This window comes from Nelumbo lutea, chromosome 2 (assembly GCF_056320005.1).
Source record: "Nelumbo lutea isolate HS-2025 chromosome 2, American lotus-T2T, whole genome shotgun sequence".
NCBI lineage: Eukaryota > Viridiplantae > Streptophyta > Magnoliopsida > Proteales > Nelumbonaceae > Nelumbo > Nelumbo lutea.
Window position 1 is genome coordinate 13388026 of NC_142685.1, and position 19537 is coordinate 13407562.

At 34.7% G+C, this 19537-nt stretch overlaps 2 protein-coding genes and 1 non-coding gene across 3 annotated transcripts; 1 reads left to right on the forward strand and 2 right to left on the reverse strand.

The window, feature by feature from the left end:
* The first annotated feature begins 1171 nt into the window (after positions 1-1171).
* LOC148868668 (uncharacterized) lies at positions 1172-7277 on the forward strand. Its single transcript, XM_088970481.1, has 4 exons — positions 1172-1464; positions 2413-2607; positions 6092-6151; positions 6842-7277. The coding sequence occupies exons 1-4, from the start codon at positions 1420-1422 to the stop codon at positions 6995-6997; spliced, it is 456 nt and encodes a 151-aa protein (XP_088826607.1). The 5' UTR covers positions 1172-1419; the 3' UTR covers positions 6998-7277.
* A 3718-nt stretch (positions 7278-10995) lies between these two features.
* Positions 10996-11068, reverse strand: TRNAF-GAA (transfer RNA phenylalanine (anticodon GAA)). The gene has a single exon. It is a non-coding gene; the product is annotated as a tRNA-Phe (tRNA).
* A 5891-nt stretch (positions 11069-16959) lies between these two features.
* Positions 16960-18351, reverse strand: LOC148868670 (uncharacterized). The gene is made up of 2 exons (XM_088969870.1): positions 17417-18351; positions 16960-17050 (listed from the first exon to the last, which is right to left on the reverse strand). Exons 1-2 carry the CDS (start codon positions 18025-18027, stop codon positions 16960-16962), a joined length of 702 nt encoding a protein of 233 aa, XP_088825996.1. The 5' UTR covers positions 18028-18351.
* Positions 18352-19537: the final 1186 nt, after the last annotated feature.

Below are 19537 nucleotides of genomic sequence, written 5' to 3' on the forward strand. Positions count from 1 at the left end.
GTGCGGTGTGAGATGATGTTGGTAGAGGGTTGGAATGTGTTATGTTGACAGGTAATCTGGTCACTCCATTTTCGTCCTGTTGTGGCCCGATGGGAGCCGATAAGTATTTGCTTATGCTTGCGACTTTCCCCAACTCCACCGCACCGCAACCCCAGCAAGGGAAGGCTAATATCCTTTTCTCTCCAGCTCTGATTCCTTTCTTCTGGGTTAGGTAATTGTTCTTGCTTCCACTCTTCTCTCTGCGCATTGGACCATGTTCATGTTTGGAATTTGCTCTCTCTCTCTCTCTCTCTCTCTCTAAGTTTTAACAACTAAAGGGTTTTACTTTCTTTATTTACAATTGTTCAGGTATAATCTATTATTTCCATCTGTTTGAATTTGAGTTTTTTTTTGGGTTTCTTATTTTGATTTTGATCTATGTGAAAATTATGCCTTAATCTTCCATGTTTTCTCTTCACAGCTATGTTATTTGACTATAGTTATTAGGATGTTTGGATTGATTTGTTGTTTGGGGTATATGAATTCAGGGATTTGTTCTGCGTTTCTCTACTTTTAGTTTGATATTCAAGCTATGGAAATTAAAGTTTAGCTTCAAAACTGAACTATTTTGAGCTTTTGTTTCTGCTTTTCCCACAACTAAACTATTGACTAATATGCCTGCGATAGCTGTTTATTATGTATTTCTATAATTTTTTTACCTAAAATTTATATGTTTTTGATTCTGTAAGTTATGGGAAATCATAATGAATTGTACAACAGGATAACCACCAGTGTGTCGGCATAGAAACACATGTATGTCTTTGTTTCGGTGATTCTGTTTTTTCAAATACTTACATGATGGGTGTTCAAGTATGTGAAGTTGGTTAGATCTGGCTGCTGCCGAATACTCTGTTTTGGGTTGTCTCGATGTCTTGAACTGATTTCCAACCATGTTAGATGCTTGTCATGCAATGCAATTCTCAGATTAAAGATTAAATTAGTTCTCTAATGGGGCAACATATTAGGAAAGAAATAACCACAAACCCATATTAATTGGTATGATCCATGGAAAAGTCTTCAACTAAAATTAACTATGAATATGCCTGTTCTTTTATGATTTTATCCTATTGTAATTTGTTGAATTTGAGTGGCTATTGTCAGTTCTTATCATTTTAAAAGAGCTAAGGACCAGACTCACCTCTAGTTATAATTACATAGAACTATAAGATTTCCTGTCTTTAGCTAATTTGGCTGTGGTGAGATTGTTTAGTTGGGTTACCATTTTTTTTTTTTTAAATTTTCAGGCACTGTGAGTGCTATTCACCTATGCTTTTGATCAAATAGAACCGGAAGATTTGTGATATTTATCTAAATGAACAGTTCACTGCACAGGCATTATACTACCTTGGTGAAAATAAGACCCAATCTGAGGTCATAGACATGCTTCATGTTGCCTGTTCTAGTTTGCACTCTTTCAAACAGCAGGTAACAATGGGGAATTATTTATTTGGTGATATGTCTCTGAGATTCATCTGCTAAACTTTGATTAGTGAATCACCTTTTTCTTTTTCTTTTTTTTTTTTTTTGATCAATCTGATTAGCGTATCACCTTGTATACTAACTTATGCAAGATTTGACAATATATCATGCATGGTAGCACATAGGCAGGGGGAGGGGCAGGGGCATTGGGAGCTTATAAGGTTCTTCTGTTGGTTAACTTTTTTGAAGATCTCGTGGTTTATGAACACTTTAGTGAAGTTATCTTTTCCATTGATAAGATATTCTTTTCCTAAATACAGACCAAAAGTTGGGATTTCTTATTGGAGATGGCCATTGCCAGTCTACTTTTTACTTGGGATATTCTCATCGAAATATTTTAAATGCCTGTTGAGATTAAAATAACCATCTTATTTTATCTGTTTTTTCCTCTTTTGAGACAGTATTGCCTGTTTTTTAAATGCTTAAAACATACAATTTAATATTTATAGGGTTGTTTTAGTTCAAAACTCAAAAGCAGGGGAAATTTTGTTCAGGGACTCTCCTGCACAAAAGGAGCCATGTCAGTTGATTGGTTATGGTAAATGCAGCTGAAAATTCCAAGGACCCAATATGTTCCTATATGCCCCATAATCCCACACATGTTAGTAAGCATGACAAGTTTCATGTTGTGAACTTGTGATATTAAATATGACTTAGTTATACCAGTACTTTCAGAAAATATAGACTTCCATTTTGGTGCTAAGCTTGATAATTGGGAATATTTCTAGGTTCCAAAGAAATTGACAAAGTAGGTTCAAAGTCTGCAGGTGCCTTTGGGATTTCTTTCTTTTGTAAAATAGACAGCCTTAGACCAAAATTTGCTCTATATTTATCTTGTTACTGCATTGAACTGTGTTTAGTTTCTTAACTTCCTAAAGAAATTTATTTTGGCAGTGTATCACACTGGTAGACTATTATGGCCCTCTGTTCTTCTTAGAGATTTCTGAGATACAACCTGGAGAGTTCTGCAAGAAAGTGAACCTCTGTAACAAGATGTTAAGTACTCCGAAACAGCATCAAAATAGTTGTTCACTGTGCCATCGTTTTGTGGCAGAAATTTTGGTTAAGTTGAAAGATCCTGATACTCAGGTTTGTACTTAATCATTTGTTCTACTCTTTTGGTAACATAATGTGGTATATCAGTATAGTTAGACTTAACTTTACAATGTTGCTTACTCTGATATTTATCTGTTTCACCATATGGAACTTTATGTCATGCACAGTTAAGAACAAAACCAACTGACCATGGACAGGCCCAAATATAGGGGCCATTTGGCAAGTCTTTTTGGGAAGATCTTCTAGTAGCTCTGACAGTCAAAAGACACATTGAGCTTTTGCATGAAGATCTGAGCAGCCCGAAGCTAGTTTGGCTACTGCACGTATTTCCGTGTGAGAAAGATGCGAAAAGCTCCATCTGGAGCTTTCCGAAACCAGCCCAAAATGGGCTTTTCGCCTTTTCGGCTTACCGACTTTTGGCAGCTAGATCTGTTACGAACCAAATGGAAAAAGACCGCGACGCGGTCCGCCCGGCTTGTAATCAGCTGAAAGAAGTCAAGATTAAATGAAATTTAAATTACACCAGTAAACTTGATTGAACTTGAACTTCACAAAATTATTTACAGACTATCATTTACCCTTTAGGCTGAGTTTGGAAGGAGTACAAATGCAAATATGTAGTGTGCAAAACCTTATATTTTGTGTTATTTTGTATGTATTTACGCTGTACATATTTGCATTTGTACTGCTTCCAAACTGAGCCTTGAGAATAAGCCAAATTAGTCCTTGCAATCAAGAATTTTCTATTGCTGCATTCAGACTGTTGATATATTGTTAACAGCAGATCAAATCAAACTTAAAAGGCATTAGATGTTTGAATAAACTAATCATAGTATGAAAATGCTGGTCCTGAACTAGTGACACCAGCAGTGAAGAAGTTTTGCATCTACAAAGATCATAAAAGAGAAATCCAGATAAAAAAAAATTGAGAAAGCCTTTATCATCATATGGATAGCAATGGAAATAGCAGTTTTTTTTCCCCAAATTTCCGTTCTTAAAATAACTTTGAAAACTTGCATACTTAATCTGGGATGCAACTTGGGTGGGAAATATGAAACTTAGGGACTGAGGTCAAGCCCAACCTAAACCAATACACATTTGGGCCTATGATACACTATATTCAGATACCTGAACACACCTAGCATACTAGATTTACTAACAAATTATACTATAAAAATATCTCCACATGTTAGAAATTTAATTAAACTTGGCAAGACATAAGTCTTAAGGGATGGCATCTAGCTTCAAAGTTAGATATAAACACATGATATAAGCATATTAAATGGGATACCTGTCCTATATCTCTGTCCAGAATTTTAACCCCAATGGAATGAAGCCAAGAGCATACTTTGGCCTACATTGAGCTGAGCTTTGATCAGTCCCGGGCTAGTGTTGCATGGAAATGGACATGCGACAAGAACTCTGACTAGGCTGGATGAAAAAACAAGACTCATGGATATGTCTATAAACAAGTGTAAACTATTAAAATACTCCATATTTATTGAATTTTAACATTATAAACCTACAAAAAGAACTTTTAAAAGGATTATGTTTGTTAATAAAACTTTTGTAGGAAAAATGGCATTCAATGTGTACATTAATTTTTCATTTATGTCAAATAAGCAATAAGAATAGAAGGTGTCCCTCAACAATCTATGAATTGTCAGAGTTTGATGTCTCTGACATGGACCGTTGGGCCCTTTAGGAGAGTTAATGCAACACTGGCTCAGACTACCTGATGCATTAACCCCAGTTCAGCCCAAGTTTTCACTTTTCAGGCCTATGTCCGGCCTGTAGCCTGAAAATTTGGACCCAGGCCTAGGAAAAGATTGTGGTGGGCTGAGTCTGGCCAGGCTTGGGTTAGTTCTACCCCAGCTCTAGTCTAGGTAAATCACATTACAACCTCAATGCTATCTTCTCTTATGAGTCACCCTTTTCAAAAAACTCCTAGATAGGGTTCAAATAGCACAAGATACAAATAGAACATGAATGAAAGACTATTAAAAGCTAAGCTTTTGACTTAATCATCAACATCCTAAATTGAACTTGCATATGGGCCCCAAAGGCTATATGGTTTCTCTTACAAGAGTGCTGATACAGCATATCACTGGTCCTCCCACTTGAGCCACTAGATGTGCTGACTGACGCTTGTATGTTACTGACAGACCAACCTCAAGGAATCTGAAAAGATGCCAAATATGGTTTTTTTCATTTACTATGTGGTGTTTTCCTAAGTTACTTTATTTCATGAATGTGTCTAATTAACAAAATGTAGCTAAGTTGATAGGACCTGAAAGTCACGTCGGTTTTATAGGTAATATTTGAAATAAACAGAAATCTAACAAAGATATTTACCCAGATAAAAGTGTTGTTGATCATAAATAAATGACATTTTGTAACTGACAATCATGAACGATGTCTGACATGGCTTCTTGTACATTTATGATCATGTGATGCTTTTATCAGGGAATATTGACTGCTATAATGAACACCTTGTTCAGCCCATGCATTAGTAATGCTCTTGCTAGGGAAGGGCCGAAGGGGTTGAATAGATGCTTTCATTGGGGTTTGGACTCTTACCAGGGAAGTCATCAAAAAATGGTTTCTGTGCTTGGGTAGTCTTTTTTGTGGCTGTATTTTGATATTTTCTATTTTCTTGGTCCTTGTACCCAAAGATAGAAGGTTCTTTGTACTTTTTTCTATATTTAGTAAAATGCTTTGATCTTGTTAACTGTGAAAAAAAGGTAAAAATAATCATGTCATGGCCTATCAAAAAAAAAATCGTATCATGCTTCTACTGGCATTGTTTCTAAGAGACAACTGGGGTCTTTGTAAATACCTTTGCATAATATTTAAGGTGTATGCCAGTATCACACACATTTGGAATGCCTTGGGAGTCTACATTTGGATGGCAGGTTTTTCTTTGACGGGTCTCATGATGAACATGTAAAGAAAACAGTTAAGCATTCTGATTTGCAAGTAAACCTATCACCCTTCTCTCCTTACATGGGCTTGTTCAAAACTGTAAATAACCTGGGGAATAATTGGTTGTCTATCCCAACAAAACCATCTAGTGTATATTTCAAGTCAAGTTTCAACTTTTTGAGGAAAAACTTCCTGAGAATTCCGTTTACCTTTTTCATCCAGTCAGCAGCTTGTATAATAATCTGTGGATGAGACTCTGTTTGTTTGTAGTGCAATTTCATTTGCATTAGTACAAATTCTTGAGAATGCAAATTCGGGTCCATTTCTACTTTCACTGTGCTTCATGTTTTACTTTACTTTCTAAACAAACAAAATAAGGCAAGAGTTGAAGCAAAAATAAATCAGAATTTACTCTCGAATCATTTGCACTCCCATACTTTTTCACCAATGAAAATGAAATTGCACTGCAAACTAGCCAATCCTGAGGGTTCAAAAAGAACATGGACAAACTAGTTTATTAACCTTTTTGTGTTTCAAGGCTATGTAAGCTTTATACTGATGAGAAATCTTTTTTTTTTTTGTGTTGTCTCAGTTAGACATAATTGAGATATTTCTGAAGGGATGTGATGCGGTGGAGGGCTATTTAAAGGAGGTAAGTACTATTCAGGAACTCATGTGAAATATCCAGGTGCATTGCTCTTCATTAGTTGTATAATTACAAATGTTGTTCCTAGACTATTTAAATGACTTCAAATGCTTCTAGTTTCCATCAAGTTATGGTTACTAAACTGTCAAAATCTACCTTTGGTTTTCAAGATTGATTTTTTTGCATCATTTATTGCTTAAGATAAGCTCCAAAGGGCCTCCTCTTTAATCTAGTCTTGTCCAATTAATGGGCCATTTCTTTAGTTCACCACAAAGCCAAGCCAGTTCCATACTGATAGATAGGCTCTGTAAGCTGTTATTACAATTTGGCATTAGCTGTCCCGAGTCCATTAGGATGTTGCTCATCAATTGTTAAGAATATATGAGTGATAAGGCAAACCAGAGTTCCATACTGATAGATAGGCTCTGTAAGCTGTTCTTACAATTTGGCATTAGCTGTCCCGAGTCCATTAGGATGTTGCTCATCAATTGTTAAGAATATCTGAGTGATAAGGCAAACCACTGTGCCAAAATTTGGAGTGTTCTCACAGTGAAACAGTGCACTGAATTACAGAGGTGTGAAAGCATGAAGCAGGAAAGCGACAGATGAATCCATAACTTGATCATGTTATAAATATTTTGAAAGTTGGGTTTTGGTTTTCCCCTCATGTGTCTATTCTTTTTTCAACTATGGCAGTGCAAGAAGCTGGTTTTTGAGTATGCTCCTTTGATCCTGGACAATGCACAGCATATTCTAGAGACAACGGATATATGTACTAAATTCCACGCCTGTCAACCCTCTGTGACTGAGCCAGGAGACATCTTCCATCAACAACACACCCTTATTATCTGAATCTTGAAGTTGACAGCAGGTCCACACAACGGGAAGACTTTCAGTTCTTGGGGAGTAGAATTTATGGGCTTCACTTATTGTGAATAGTAGCATTGTTCTTCCGTGTAAAAAAACAACTGCTAGTTTGTTGTGAGGTATTGCTATTAATGGAAAACTTATTTGCTTGTATCACCATCATTAGAACGGGATAAAATGTCCTACCAGATCCTTAAATGTGTTTGAGTTCACTTGTTGGACTGGCCTCAGATTTATTAATCACAATGGCATCTGGTTCTATCAATTGGCTTCATCTCCTATTCTGCTGGTCGAATGTTAACATCAAAAGGAAATTGATATTAAAATATTAAAAAGCATTTAGAAAAATCACAGTTCTCCAAGTCTTGGGAGGGGTAGACAGAATATACATCTAACCTTTGGCATTTTTTTATACAAAGTGGCCGCTCTTAGAGTTGAAATTGCGTTTCATTGAAACTACGGTCATCATGGTTCAAAGTATCGATACGCCTTTGCGTATCGGCAGAGGCGTGTCAATACTTTGATACACATGGAATATATATATATATATATATATATATATATATATATATATATATATTTAGTTTTTTTTTTCAAAATTTAGTTTTTGGGGAATTAAAAAAAAAGTGGGATCTCAAAACACCTGTACCAAAAGATACAAGATTTTTTGAACCTGGTATCATTTACCCACCATCTCCCAGGTGGATAAATAATTCTCACTTGGGGAAAAGTTGCCAATACTTGAATAAGATAAAAATATCTCTTTTAATAATGGATTTTTATGGTTAAAATGGTTATTATCTTATTGCTTGAGAAATAAAAAAAAAAAGGAAAATGCATTTACTTATCTCGATAAGTAACTTACTGAGAAGCGTAACTAAAGGCATAATTGAGTCGTAATGCTTCAAAAAAGTGAAGCATAGAAACACGTTAGCCTCAAATTAAAAAAAAAAAAAAGATTTATAACTTATAAAACGAACATATAATAAATTAGGATAGAACAATAGAATTTAGAAGTATTCATAAAATTAACATATTCTAGACTTTTAGCATTCAATAAAACAACCACCAATCAACCAACAATGGTTCTTTTTTCCATATCAAAGTCAAATAACTAAATTGTCGGAGGTTTTTGTGGCTTTAGGTCTTTCTGCGCCTCATGCTTGAGACTTTAGGCTTATGTCTCTTTCTATCAAAAACTTGAGCCCTTGAGGTAAAACCTCACGATCTTTTCAGGGCTTAAACATTTTAAAATCATGTTCAAGATTTTACCATTACACCAAGTAGTCACTTGTTCTGTTGACTGCTTGTCAACGTGTAAAATTGGCCGGACCACCCATGGGTCAGCACAGATCGACACAATGTGGGTTATAGTACTGGGTCAGGCTGGGCTAGGGGGTTGAGACCTGTGGGTCACTCTGGCACGTTCTGCATTACACCTATAACAGATTGAGACAACAAAATTGCTAAGGCTGCATTTGGAAGTGGTGTAAAATGTTAAAGCACATTGATGATGTTTCACACCAAACCATTTGAAAATGCGAACTGTTATGTACTTATTGATGTAGTTTTTACATTGATAATCAATGTAAAACATTATCATAAGTGATGTTTTACATTGATTTACGATGTAAAATTCTACTCCATCCAAACACCTGCAAATCTGAATCAGATGGAGTTTTACATTGATCTTGATTTACCCTCCAAACAAATATCAATAAAACTAAATCGGTGGTGAGGTTTTACACCGATGAGGTTTTACACCTCTTTCAAATGCAACCTAAGCAATTGTCATCATCATGATTCAAATATGAATTAATCATTTCAATACTCCATTTTATTTTTATTCTTTAATCATATGTTTAATAATCATTGAAGGCTATGATTTCACGGCTGGCTCAAAAGCATGGTTTTCAAACCATTGTTAACCTAGACACTTGAATCGTTCAGCCTATGAACCATCCAGGCAACCGGTTCCATTTTACCCCAAACTCAGTCCCTGGCAAAAAACCGTTGAATCAGTCAACAACCTATTGACCCAGGTGGTCGAACCATCGACCCGTTGACCCATTCAACGGATTTTGGCAGTTTTTATTTTTTATTTTTTTGTCAGAACGGGCCATTCATTCGAACCGTCGACTCAGAAACCGGTGACCAGAATGGTTCCATTTCTGGGTCATTTTTTAAAACTTTATTGATGTGGCTATGCCTTGAATTGGATGAAGACATGAAGTGTTAAGTGGGGCTCACCAAACAATGCATTAAAGGCCGTGATTTCACATTTCTCAAATCTCAAATTTGAATCCACCCTTAATTCTTACTCTTGAGTAGTAGTAGTAATAATAATAATAATAATAATAATAATAATAATAATAATAATAATAATAGTAACAACAACAACAACAACAACAACAATAATAATAATAATAATAATAATAATAATAATAATAATAATAATAATAATAACAATAATTTATTTATCTATCTATCTATATATATAAAGCAAGGTTGTCCATGCAATCATGCATCTCCTTTCTCCAACCTCCTTTCTTAATTTTTTTAATTTTTTTTTTAAATCCATGTAATTACCCATGAAACCAATAAGGAAACAACATAGGCTAAATTATCCCCAACAACCAATAGATAAAGAAATATGGCTTTACTTTTCTATTGTCTAACCAAGTGGCACTGCTATCCCCCATTTTCTCCTAAATTATCTCTAATTTCTATTTATCCTCTCCCCCACTTTTTATCTATATCTATCTAAAGAAAGTTTGAATTAAAAAATTTAAGAATTATTTAGATATTATAACAAAATTATATAATAGATTTAAAATATTTATTAAAATTATAAAAAATAATTATAATGGTATTTAATAATATTCATATTATTAATAATTTTATATTTTGTTCATCACGAAATTATGTACTAATAGTATGAGTTATAATTTTATGGTTTATTCAATTAAACTGTTGTTCAAATAATAAAAATTTAACATTAAAAAATATTATCTAAATATTTCAATAACTAAATATCTTAAATTATGAAATATTAAAAAATCTAAATAATTATATAATATAATATTTAATATTATGTAATAACTTTAAAATAAATAAAATTAAAATAACAAAACCTTTTAAATACTTTAACAATAATTGTATTTATTGTATTTTTATAACTATTGTATTTTCATTATTAAATTATTTTCAATAGTTATGCATTTTTGCTATAAATTTTCAATAATTATTAGAGATTAAACTATTCTTCGATATTACACTATTAATTTAACTAAAATTAGAAGTGTTCACGGGTCGGTTCGGTTTGGTTGCAAGCTATTTGGCTAACCAAATCAACTTGGTAAGGTTGGAGAGTTGGTCACCTGAAATTGACTAGCCATTAGTGAAACTCGGCCAACTCGGGTTATATCGGTTTGGGTCAATTATTGGTTTGGTTGGTTGAATCAAAAGAGTTAAACTTAAAAAAAAAAGTAATTTTTATAATTAAATTTAAATTTTAAAAATTATAGTAGTATTATTAAAAAAATCAATTAACAAAACTAAATCTATGATATAAAATATTTTAGACTAAAAAATATAAGAGTTTTTCCACTTTTCCACACACACATAATATATATGGTTGGGTCAGTTCAGTTTTAGTCAGTTTACAATTGGCCAAACCAAAATTGACCCAACCTACTCGGATTGGAAAATTACTAGCCAAAGCCGATCGGAAATATTAAAAACCAAGTTGCATTGAATTGGATCTGATTAATCATTTTGATAAACAATCCTAACTGAAATTAATTATTATTATCTTTGTATTATAAAAAAATTAAAAATAATATATAAAATATAAAAAATTATTAATTATTTAAAAATTAAAACATAAAACAATTAAGGTTTGGGGAACCAGAAAAAAAAAATAAAGCGTAAGAAATCTAGCCCGACCCACATCTTATTTAATCAACTACCAATAAAACTGATGCGGTGAGCGTGGATCGAACACGCGACCTTCAGATCTTCAGTCTGACGCTCTCCCAACTGAGCTATCCCCGCTGGATGGAAGCGTTTGGTAAAAACATTTCAAATTTAAAAGAATATACAAAAACACAAATTGACAACCACGAGGCACGAGGCTGACCTCGCATAAGATTTATATAAGAAGGTTGTAAGGCCTGAAGCCCTCCACATTCTTTGTTGGAGATGTTGGCAGGTAATGAGAATGGAACATGGGTACTTGGGTAGGTAAGGTATGGCCATCGCAAATAAAATAATCCTTGTGAGTTGAGTTCTGAGTTCTAAATATGACGCTCTAGCATTAAGAATAGATTGGCCGTATATGTTTTAGGTGTCTCCGTCCAGTTTATGAACTACATTTATTTAACCTGATAGAAATGCTGGGGTCGAACCTCCCGCATTTAAGGTTTTGTTTATCTTCTTAGATAATCCACGAACGGTGGTCGGAACATAAAAGAAGATTGTCTCAACTCTCAACTCAGCAGCGTTGCGATAGAAGATATATCATGTTCGATATCATTTTTTGGGGACTTGTATATCTTTTTTTGAAAAACCAATAATTAATGTATTAACTGTGGGTATGAATTATCGATATTTATTGATGTTGAGTTACTATGAATGTGAATATACTAAAGATGATCTTCTTCCTGACGTACCATACAAACTAAACTACAAAGCCATGGGCACCCTGCTGGCCCATCCAAATGGATTGGAGCAGGACCGGAGAGATTGGGATTTTAAATCAGTAAGGTTGAGTGCAACCAGACTAGTCAGTTGTTTCTATCATGTAGACTTTGGAATTTGGATGAAAAGTGACGAGAGAAGATAGAGATGATGAATCGGTAGTCCCCTCGTCTTCCCTTTTTGGGTAGGCAAAAATTTAGAATGATATTGTTCTTACCAATAACAATAGCTTTGCTAATTGCTGGTGATCCAACAAGCCCCTAGTGTCGGCCTTACTCTCTCATTGAGAACTTTCACACAACAATACTCCTATGCCACGTGGCAAAATGATCTCCTTTTATTTTGACTTATTCTTCAAATTTAATGTAATACTTCAACAGATAGAGCCTACAGTTGTGACTTGTAAGTGAAATAATAATAATAATAATAATAATAATAATAATAATAAAAAGAAAGAATCTTGTATATGGTAAGCCATAAAACTGACATGAAGAGAACTTGAGCCTAGATCAAGGACCATCAATATAATAGAGAGTTCAGGTGATGTTTGGTAGCACGATAAGATATGGTGTTCTGCTATGTGTGGACGATAATCTTGTATATGGTAAGCCATAAAATTGACATGAAGAGAACTTAAGTCTAGATCGGGGACCATCTATATAATAGATAGTTCAGGTGGCGTTTGGCAGTGTGTAAATATCATGGATGGGACCGTTTTAGTCTTGTCCACAATAAGATATAGTGTTTTGCTATGTATGGACGGTAATCTTGTATATGGTAAGCCATAAAACTAACATGAAAAGAACTTGAGTCTAGATCGAGGACCATCTATATAATAGATAGATCAGGTGGCGTTTGGTAGTGTGTAAATATCGTGGACGAGACCGTTTTGGTTCTGTCCACAGTAAAATATGGTGTTTTGCTATAAAATAGCATAGACAAGGATGAGCCACACCCCAATTTATCGTTCACAGTATTTTCTCGTAGATGGTCCACACTATGGTGTGGACTATTTGTGGGAAGGTTTTAGTTTAACACACTTGTGCTACACTGGTCCAATTACTCTCATTTTATTTAATATTTTAATAATTTTTAAATTTTAATATTTTATCAATAAAATAGTAAAACAAGTCTGATGGTTCTTCTTCTCCACTCTTTTTTTATTATTTAAGTATTAATTTTTTAATATTTTATCAATAAAATAATATTTAAAATATAATTTTTGTAAATTTTAAAATAATATTTTTATTTATTTAAAAAATACAATTGTTGCCTACATATTAATTTATTGATGCATTTTTTTTTAAATTTATTTATCATATAAAATGCATAAATTAGATATTTATGATTGACTATGTAAATCTCCTATAAAATGTATATGAGATACATAAAATCAAAAAGTGTGGTATAGACTGGTCCGATCCACACAATCTATCCATAGTTAAAAACAACTGCGGACTATGGTATGATGTGGATTGGCCTCTACCACAAGACGTGATGTGAATCAATCCACACCCACCAATTTCTCATCCACACTATAGAATACCCCTTTAAACGGATCATTGTCAAATGTGACTGAAATAGGAGACTTCACCTAACAAGCAATCCATAAACTTTTCCGTATGTGGGCACAGGCAAGACAGGCTTGGCCTATGAGTCTCTTTTTCTCTTTTATAGCAGGAACACTCAAATTATCCAGTTATAAAACTGAAAAAGCTCTATCTTTTCTCTCCCTTCCCTGGTTCCCTATCCCGCGAATGGCTAACTAAATAAAATATGAAGAACGGCTCAATTTTAGCCCATTTCACCGCGTTACTGCTATGAGTTGAGTTCTGGCTGCTGTGTAATACTGGACTGGAAGAGCTAAAACTGAGCAGTTTGGTGGGAATGCCTTAACATTTCATGCTGAAATTTTGGCATTTTGGAAACACAATCCGTTTCCTGTTTGATTTTCTGGGTCTCAAAATCCATGAAAACCAAAAACCAATAGTAGGACAGCCCTCCAAAATCCAAATGGGCTCAGAGCAGCTAATTTATGAAGGGTCCATGCCCAGCCCAAAGAATCTCTCCTATGGATGGACTGTCCACATTGGCCTCTGGCAGAAATGCCAGAAAATGCCATCTGATGGAAAAGAGAGAGGAATTCTGACCACGTAGATTTATCAATATCAGCAGTGGAATTTTATAATTTGTTTTTCTTGGAAGTGGGGACGGTGGTTTTACGTATAAACCATTATGTAAAATAAACTGTATTAAGCAGATTCAAGCAAGGTTCAAAATATCAATATGTTTGATACGCCGATAAGGTGTATTGGGTTATATCGGTATTGTCTTTTTTAAAAAAAAAAAAAAAAACTGGTTCGGGGTGGTTTAAGGCTCCTCCACCCCCTAAATCAATTAAAATCCTGATATACCCTTTATAGAAACGTATCGAAAAACTTCTAAAACGATACATATCAATCAATACAAGTCGATATGTGTCAATACTATAAACCTTGAACCCAAATTTTTCTTCTTTAAAAGAAAAACAAAATTCAAGACTATAGTTTAATAATACCCGTACAGGCTACAGCACAAATGCAATGTGAAAAGAGCTTGTATATATTCAAGAACACAAAAATATTAGGTTAAAAATTCAAACAAGTATACATAGTATGGTAAAAAGGTCTAATTCATCTTTATTAAACAAAAAAAAAAAAAAAACAAATGAAAGGTTTAACATGTTAAAAAGTGAATGTAGCTACTACTTTTTTTTGAGTGATAATTTGATCATCATCATCATCATCTATGCCTTATTCCCATACGGTGATTGAGATTGATTACATGAATCTTATTTTCTCATTTCAAGAGTTTGGCAAAATTTTAATGCTAATTGCCTACTGATAGTATGTGACGAATTCACACTAGCAGAGTTTTGGAGTTACAATTTGATAGGCATGAATAACTTCTGAACGTATGAAGACGTAGAAAATATAATCATATTAGAAAAACAAAGTATTCTATTTGTTTATTTCATATATTCAAAAGTTCTTATTATTTGTATGCAAATGTATTTATACAAAAAAATTACACATTTTTCCACAGTGATTTTCCATTCCATTTTTTAATACAGAAACGAATATATAATATTTGTATTATGGGCATAACTAGTATGTCTTCAATTTAGAACTTTTGCATTATTGGCAAACGTTCCCTTAATTGTATTTGATTTTGGTGGAAAAATCATCGATCAATGAAAAAGTCAATTGATAGGTTTAAAATTTTAATGGACCATTGGAGGTTTTTTGATATAAATAATCAGTGTATATTTACATGGATTATTGATGAAAAAGTCAATAGAGTAAATGATTTACATCAGAAACAAATACGTAAAAATAGGGTGTGTAGAATTTTATACCGATCTGTATTTATAATGAAAACAAACACATATAAATATAAACTAACAATCGTCCGCATTTAAACCAAAATTAAACACAACCTCTCATTCTTATTTTCAGTGATAACTTTTTGATTTTTTCGTTGGATGAAAACTGAGAACTACAAAATAGAACGAATACTATAACGCCATTGGGGAACACCTGGAAAGTCTTACATAAATGACAAAACCTCTATGAAGGAGGACGATCTAGATAATTATATAGAATTAACCGATTTAAAGCTATATTAGTAAGCATGTCCGCACACCTAGTTTCCTTATAACAGTGAGAAAGTTCAAAACATTGAGATCGACCCATTAGTTGGACTTGGTTGGTACTTGGTACTTCATTTCCCCACTAATCTAATATCAGTCGCTAAACTTTGTTTGGTATTATAAACTATAAGCTACGTTTTCCTTCCCTTTGTACTTAGTAATAATCTGATATGAGTGAGTTGTTAGATACTTGGATTAGATTTTAGTTAGGAGGAACTGATTTGGACTCAAGTGGTGGGTGGTCTTTGTCAATGTAAGATGAACGGTAGCATCATCATGTGTGCATGTATGTTACCCTTGTGTATACAATGATATATGTATGACATCATTGAGTAAATTCTATATCAAGAGGAGGAATTTTCTTTCTTTCTTTGTTTTTTTTTTTTTTTTTGTTTGTTTTGGATTTGTGCCTTTTGGGGGTCCTTTAGGCTGCGTTTAGAATCAGTGTAAAACATGATCGGTGTAAAAATACATCAATAACATTTTATTAAGTGATAGTTGTATTTTTGAAAAACGTGATGCAATCCATATAAATATTATATCAATAAAATCAATATAGAATTTTATATGTGATGAGATTTTATATTAATTCATGATATAAAATTTCACTCTACTCAAATATATACAAAATTGAATCAAAATAGAATTTTACATTAATCATTATTACACATTCCTTTTAAACAAGAATAAAATAAAACCAATATAAATAGGGAAAAGTATGAATACACGTGATGCAGAATTTTAAATTCCAGCCACCTCCGACGACCAGCCCTCTTCCCCCTATAAACCACATCCTGTCCGTGAATTTGACATCAATTCACGGTCAGGATACATTCCCCCTGTACTTCGTGACTAGTAAATTCTGAGCTGGGCTGATCGGTACTTCTCCCATATAAATATTTACGTCGTTCTTTATTTATACCCGATTCCAAACAGAGCCTTTAACACTTTAACAGGAATGATTAAAGGAGGGAGTAGAAAAAGGCCTTTAACACTTTAAAAGGAATGATTAAAGGAGGGAGTAGAAAAGGAAGGTTCTTGGCTTCTTGCCTCCGTTTTGAAGACCAAAGTCTCCTAAAGTTATAAGCAGGTGGGGATAGGGGATGGGGGAGGTTGGGCCCCATTTGAGACTTCAACAATTAATTACTCTGCTTTTCTAATTGGGTGCATAGTGCGAGACAGCTACTTTGCTATCTGTCCTCACCCTCCCCCTGTCATCATAAGTCTCACGAGAGTCAATGTCTCTATCCATCATTTAACCAACAATCCAACTACCTCCTTTTTTTTATATATTTTTCTTTTTTGCCCTTTTCCGAGTTTCTCTTCTCTGCAACATCTCTTTAACTCAACCATGGCCCACTGTTTCATCCCATTATCCGATGGACTAAAATTCACACACGCATATAAATTATAGACCAGCTTCAGACATAAATCCCCACTACCTTAATTAAATAATTTTTGGACGGTCTGGATGTCATAGATGTCCGCGTGTGCCAACTATTAAAATCTTTGATCATCCCAAATTGAGGGAAAAGTATTGATCAGACGGACAGAATCATTTGGAGACACCAACTTTACGACCCCCATTTGGATGGATCACGTGGTAACATGTGTAAGATATTAAATCCCTCGTGATTCCTGTAATCCTGTTGGGTGGAACATCGAAAAAAATTCAGAAAAGAGAAAAAGAAGGCATTCAGGCTTCAGCAACATATTGATGGTTGATTTCAACAATACCCCCTCATTGTTAGCAGAATCACATTTTTGCCCTTGCCTTTGAAGTTCGTATATGCTGCCGTCTGCAGATAAGCTGTTCGATCCCATGGTCCTATAGAAGCTCTTCACAGAGGCGACTCACACACATCCTATCAGTCGACTTGAGATGAAAGAAATCTGAACTGTGATACATGGTGTTTATCAACGACAGACTGTATTCATTTAAACTTGAAAATCCCAATTTTTTTCTCTTACTAAATTATTACATATAATGAAGAAAATTAAAGAACACAAACAAAAATAATCCTTCAATCCGCTGCTTCCCATGACCATGAGAGGAAAAGAAGAATCTCAGGTCATCCGCACACGAGAACCCAGGACTACCCACTTGCCGAACTGCATACACGTAGAAGGTGATACATCCTTTCCTAAACTTGAAACGAGCCATCTCGGACCCGGTAAGACCCCTTATAAGCTTCCGGTTCACTTCTCCAAGGGGAATCTCAGGCGGCCATATACGGTCGACGCTGGATTTCATGCTCTGGGATTCAAAAACGAAGAGTATTACTTTAGACTTCTTTGTGCCGAGGCCGAGCGTGAGTGTGTGCCACGCATGATGTGCTAAGATGGTGAAGTTGGTAGGCAAGAAGGCTGTGGTAGATGGAAAGGGCTGACTGCTACTGTGTTGATTGTGGTGGTGATGCTGGTAGTGGTGGGCGTTAGGGGGTGGCAGAGCAAGGAGGTGTAGGAACTCCAGAGGTGAGGCTCGTCGAACGGTGAAGGATTTTACGATGAACTGGCCGCCAAAACGGAGTCCTTTGACGTCGGAGCTCGGCTTGAAAGTAGGATCTGATGAGGATTTATTAGAGTTTTTATGTTTCTGTTTCTTCTTCTCTTTCTCTTCCATGGCGGTGGGTTGCAGTTTCTGCTTTCTAACTGCTATATAGGCGGCAGGTGGAGTGGCGATGGATGTCTGCGTTTTGTTTGAAAACAGACCAATCTGGGTCTTAGGTGATATATTGGTTGGTGTTTGTTTTGCTTCTTTCTCTGTCTTTTGTATGAGAAATTATGGTCCAAGGTAAGGATTGGGGTTTATTCACTTTGTATGAATCTGTTTAATATTTTTCTTTATTCACTTTCTATTTTCTGAAAACTCGGTGTGAGGATTGTGGTTTTGTACGTTGATCTATAGTTTTGGTTAATTGTAATCTTTTTATTTGTTTTGTTGCGTAAGTTCTTTTCTGCAATTAAAACAAATCACTGAAGTAGCCTGGCATTAACGAGTAGTTGAATATTTTAATAAAATACCAACTGATGTTGCCCTTTTTTCATGTGCATCCAACTATGATTTTATGTATCCATCATCAGTACACAAACCACATGCGGATTTAACGGATGGCCATTTAAATTGAGATGACCAAGTTCTGCATCAAGCATTTTGTGAACGGAAGTCTTTTTGTCATGTGAAAGCATGCAGAGATCTGCAGTTCCATAACTGAGTCCATGTGAAGTGGATCAGACAGCAACACTTCTGTTTTTGAGAACAACTCCACTGAGAAAATAAATGAAAACAAAGTAACAGTCTCATTCCAAGAGTTCATAAGTTAAATGATCATACAGGTGTAACACAGGATTGACTTGATTATAATTGTGGCCCAATTGCAGAAGCTCCTCTACAAAACTGTCTACAATCAAAAGGTCCCATTTGATCTTTTGCCCATTTGATCTTTTGCAATGGCATTTACACAATCCAGTTACTTTTACTTGTCTATAGAGCTTATGGTAACAATCTTTTTGATTCGTTTCACTGGAAAACAGAGATTCAATTTGCGCTGTTGATTATGATCTACAAATCTCAAATTGTAATGGAAATAGCCAGACTAACTCTGGCTGCAGACTGGCCACCCACCTGCCATGGCCATTGGTTTGGTGAAAGTCTCTATAAAAGAAGAAAGAAGTGGTCTTTTCTGACTTTTATAGTTGGGAAAGATACAGTTGGCTTGCCACATATGACAGCCTACTTGTTTTCTGGTTAAAGTTATTTCCTTCTAAAGGCACCTTAGCCTTTTGCATTCTTCACTTCTTGAAAAGAAGTTTCAGAGCCCAAAAGAAAACCAACCATAAGCATTTAGACTTGATGGACCACCATCTCCATGGACCTAATGAACATTCCTGAAGGTCTTATGTCCTGCTGGTCTGCTTTTCCTTTTTTGTTGGGATAAGGCATGGATGGTGATGATGATGATATTATATTTTGTTCTTTAGCCCTTCACCCTGCTCCACTCTTTCAATATCAGGGACCAGCAATGTGCATATTTAGGAGGCCTAAGGTTGTGTTTGGTACCATTGTTGTTTCTACCTGAAATTCTCTGGTTGATCAATAAAAATTGGCATACAACTGCTATTTTAGGCTGTTT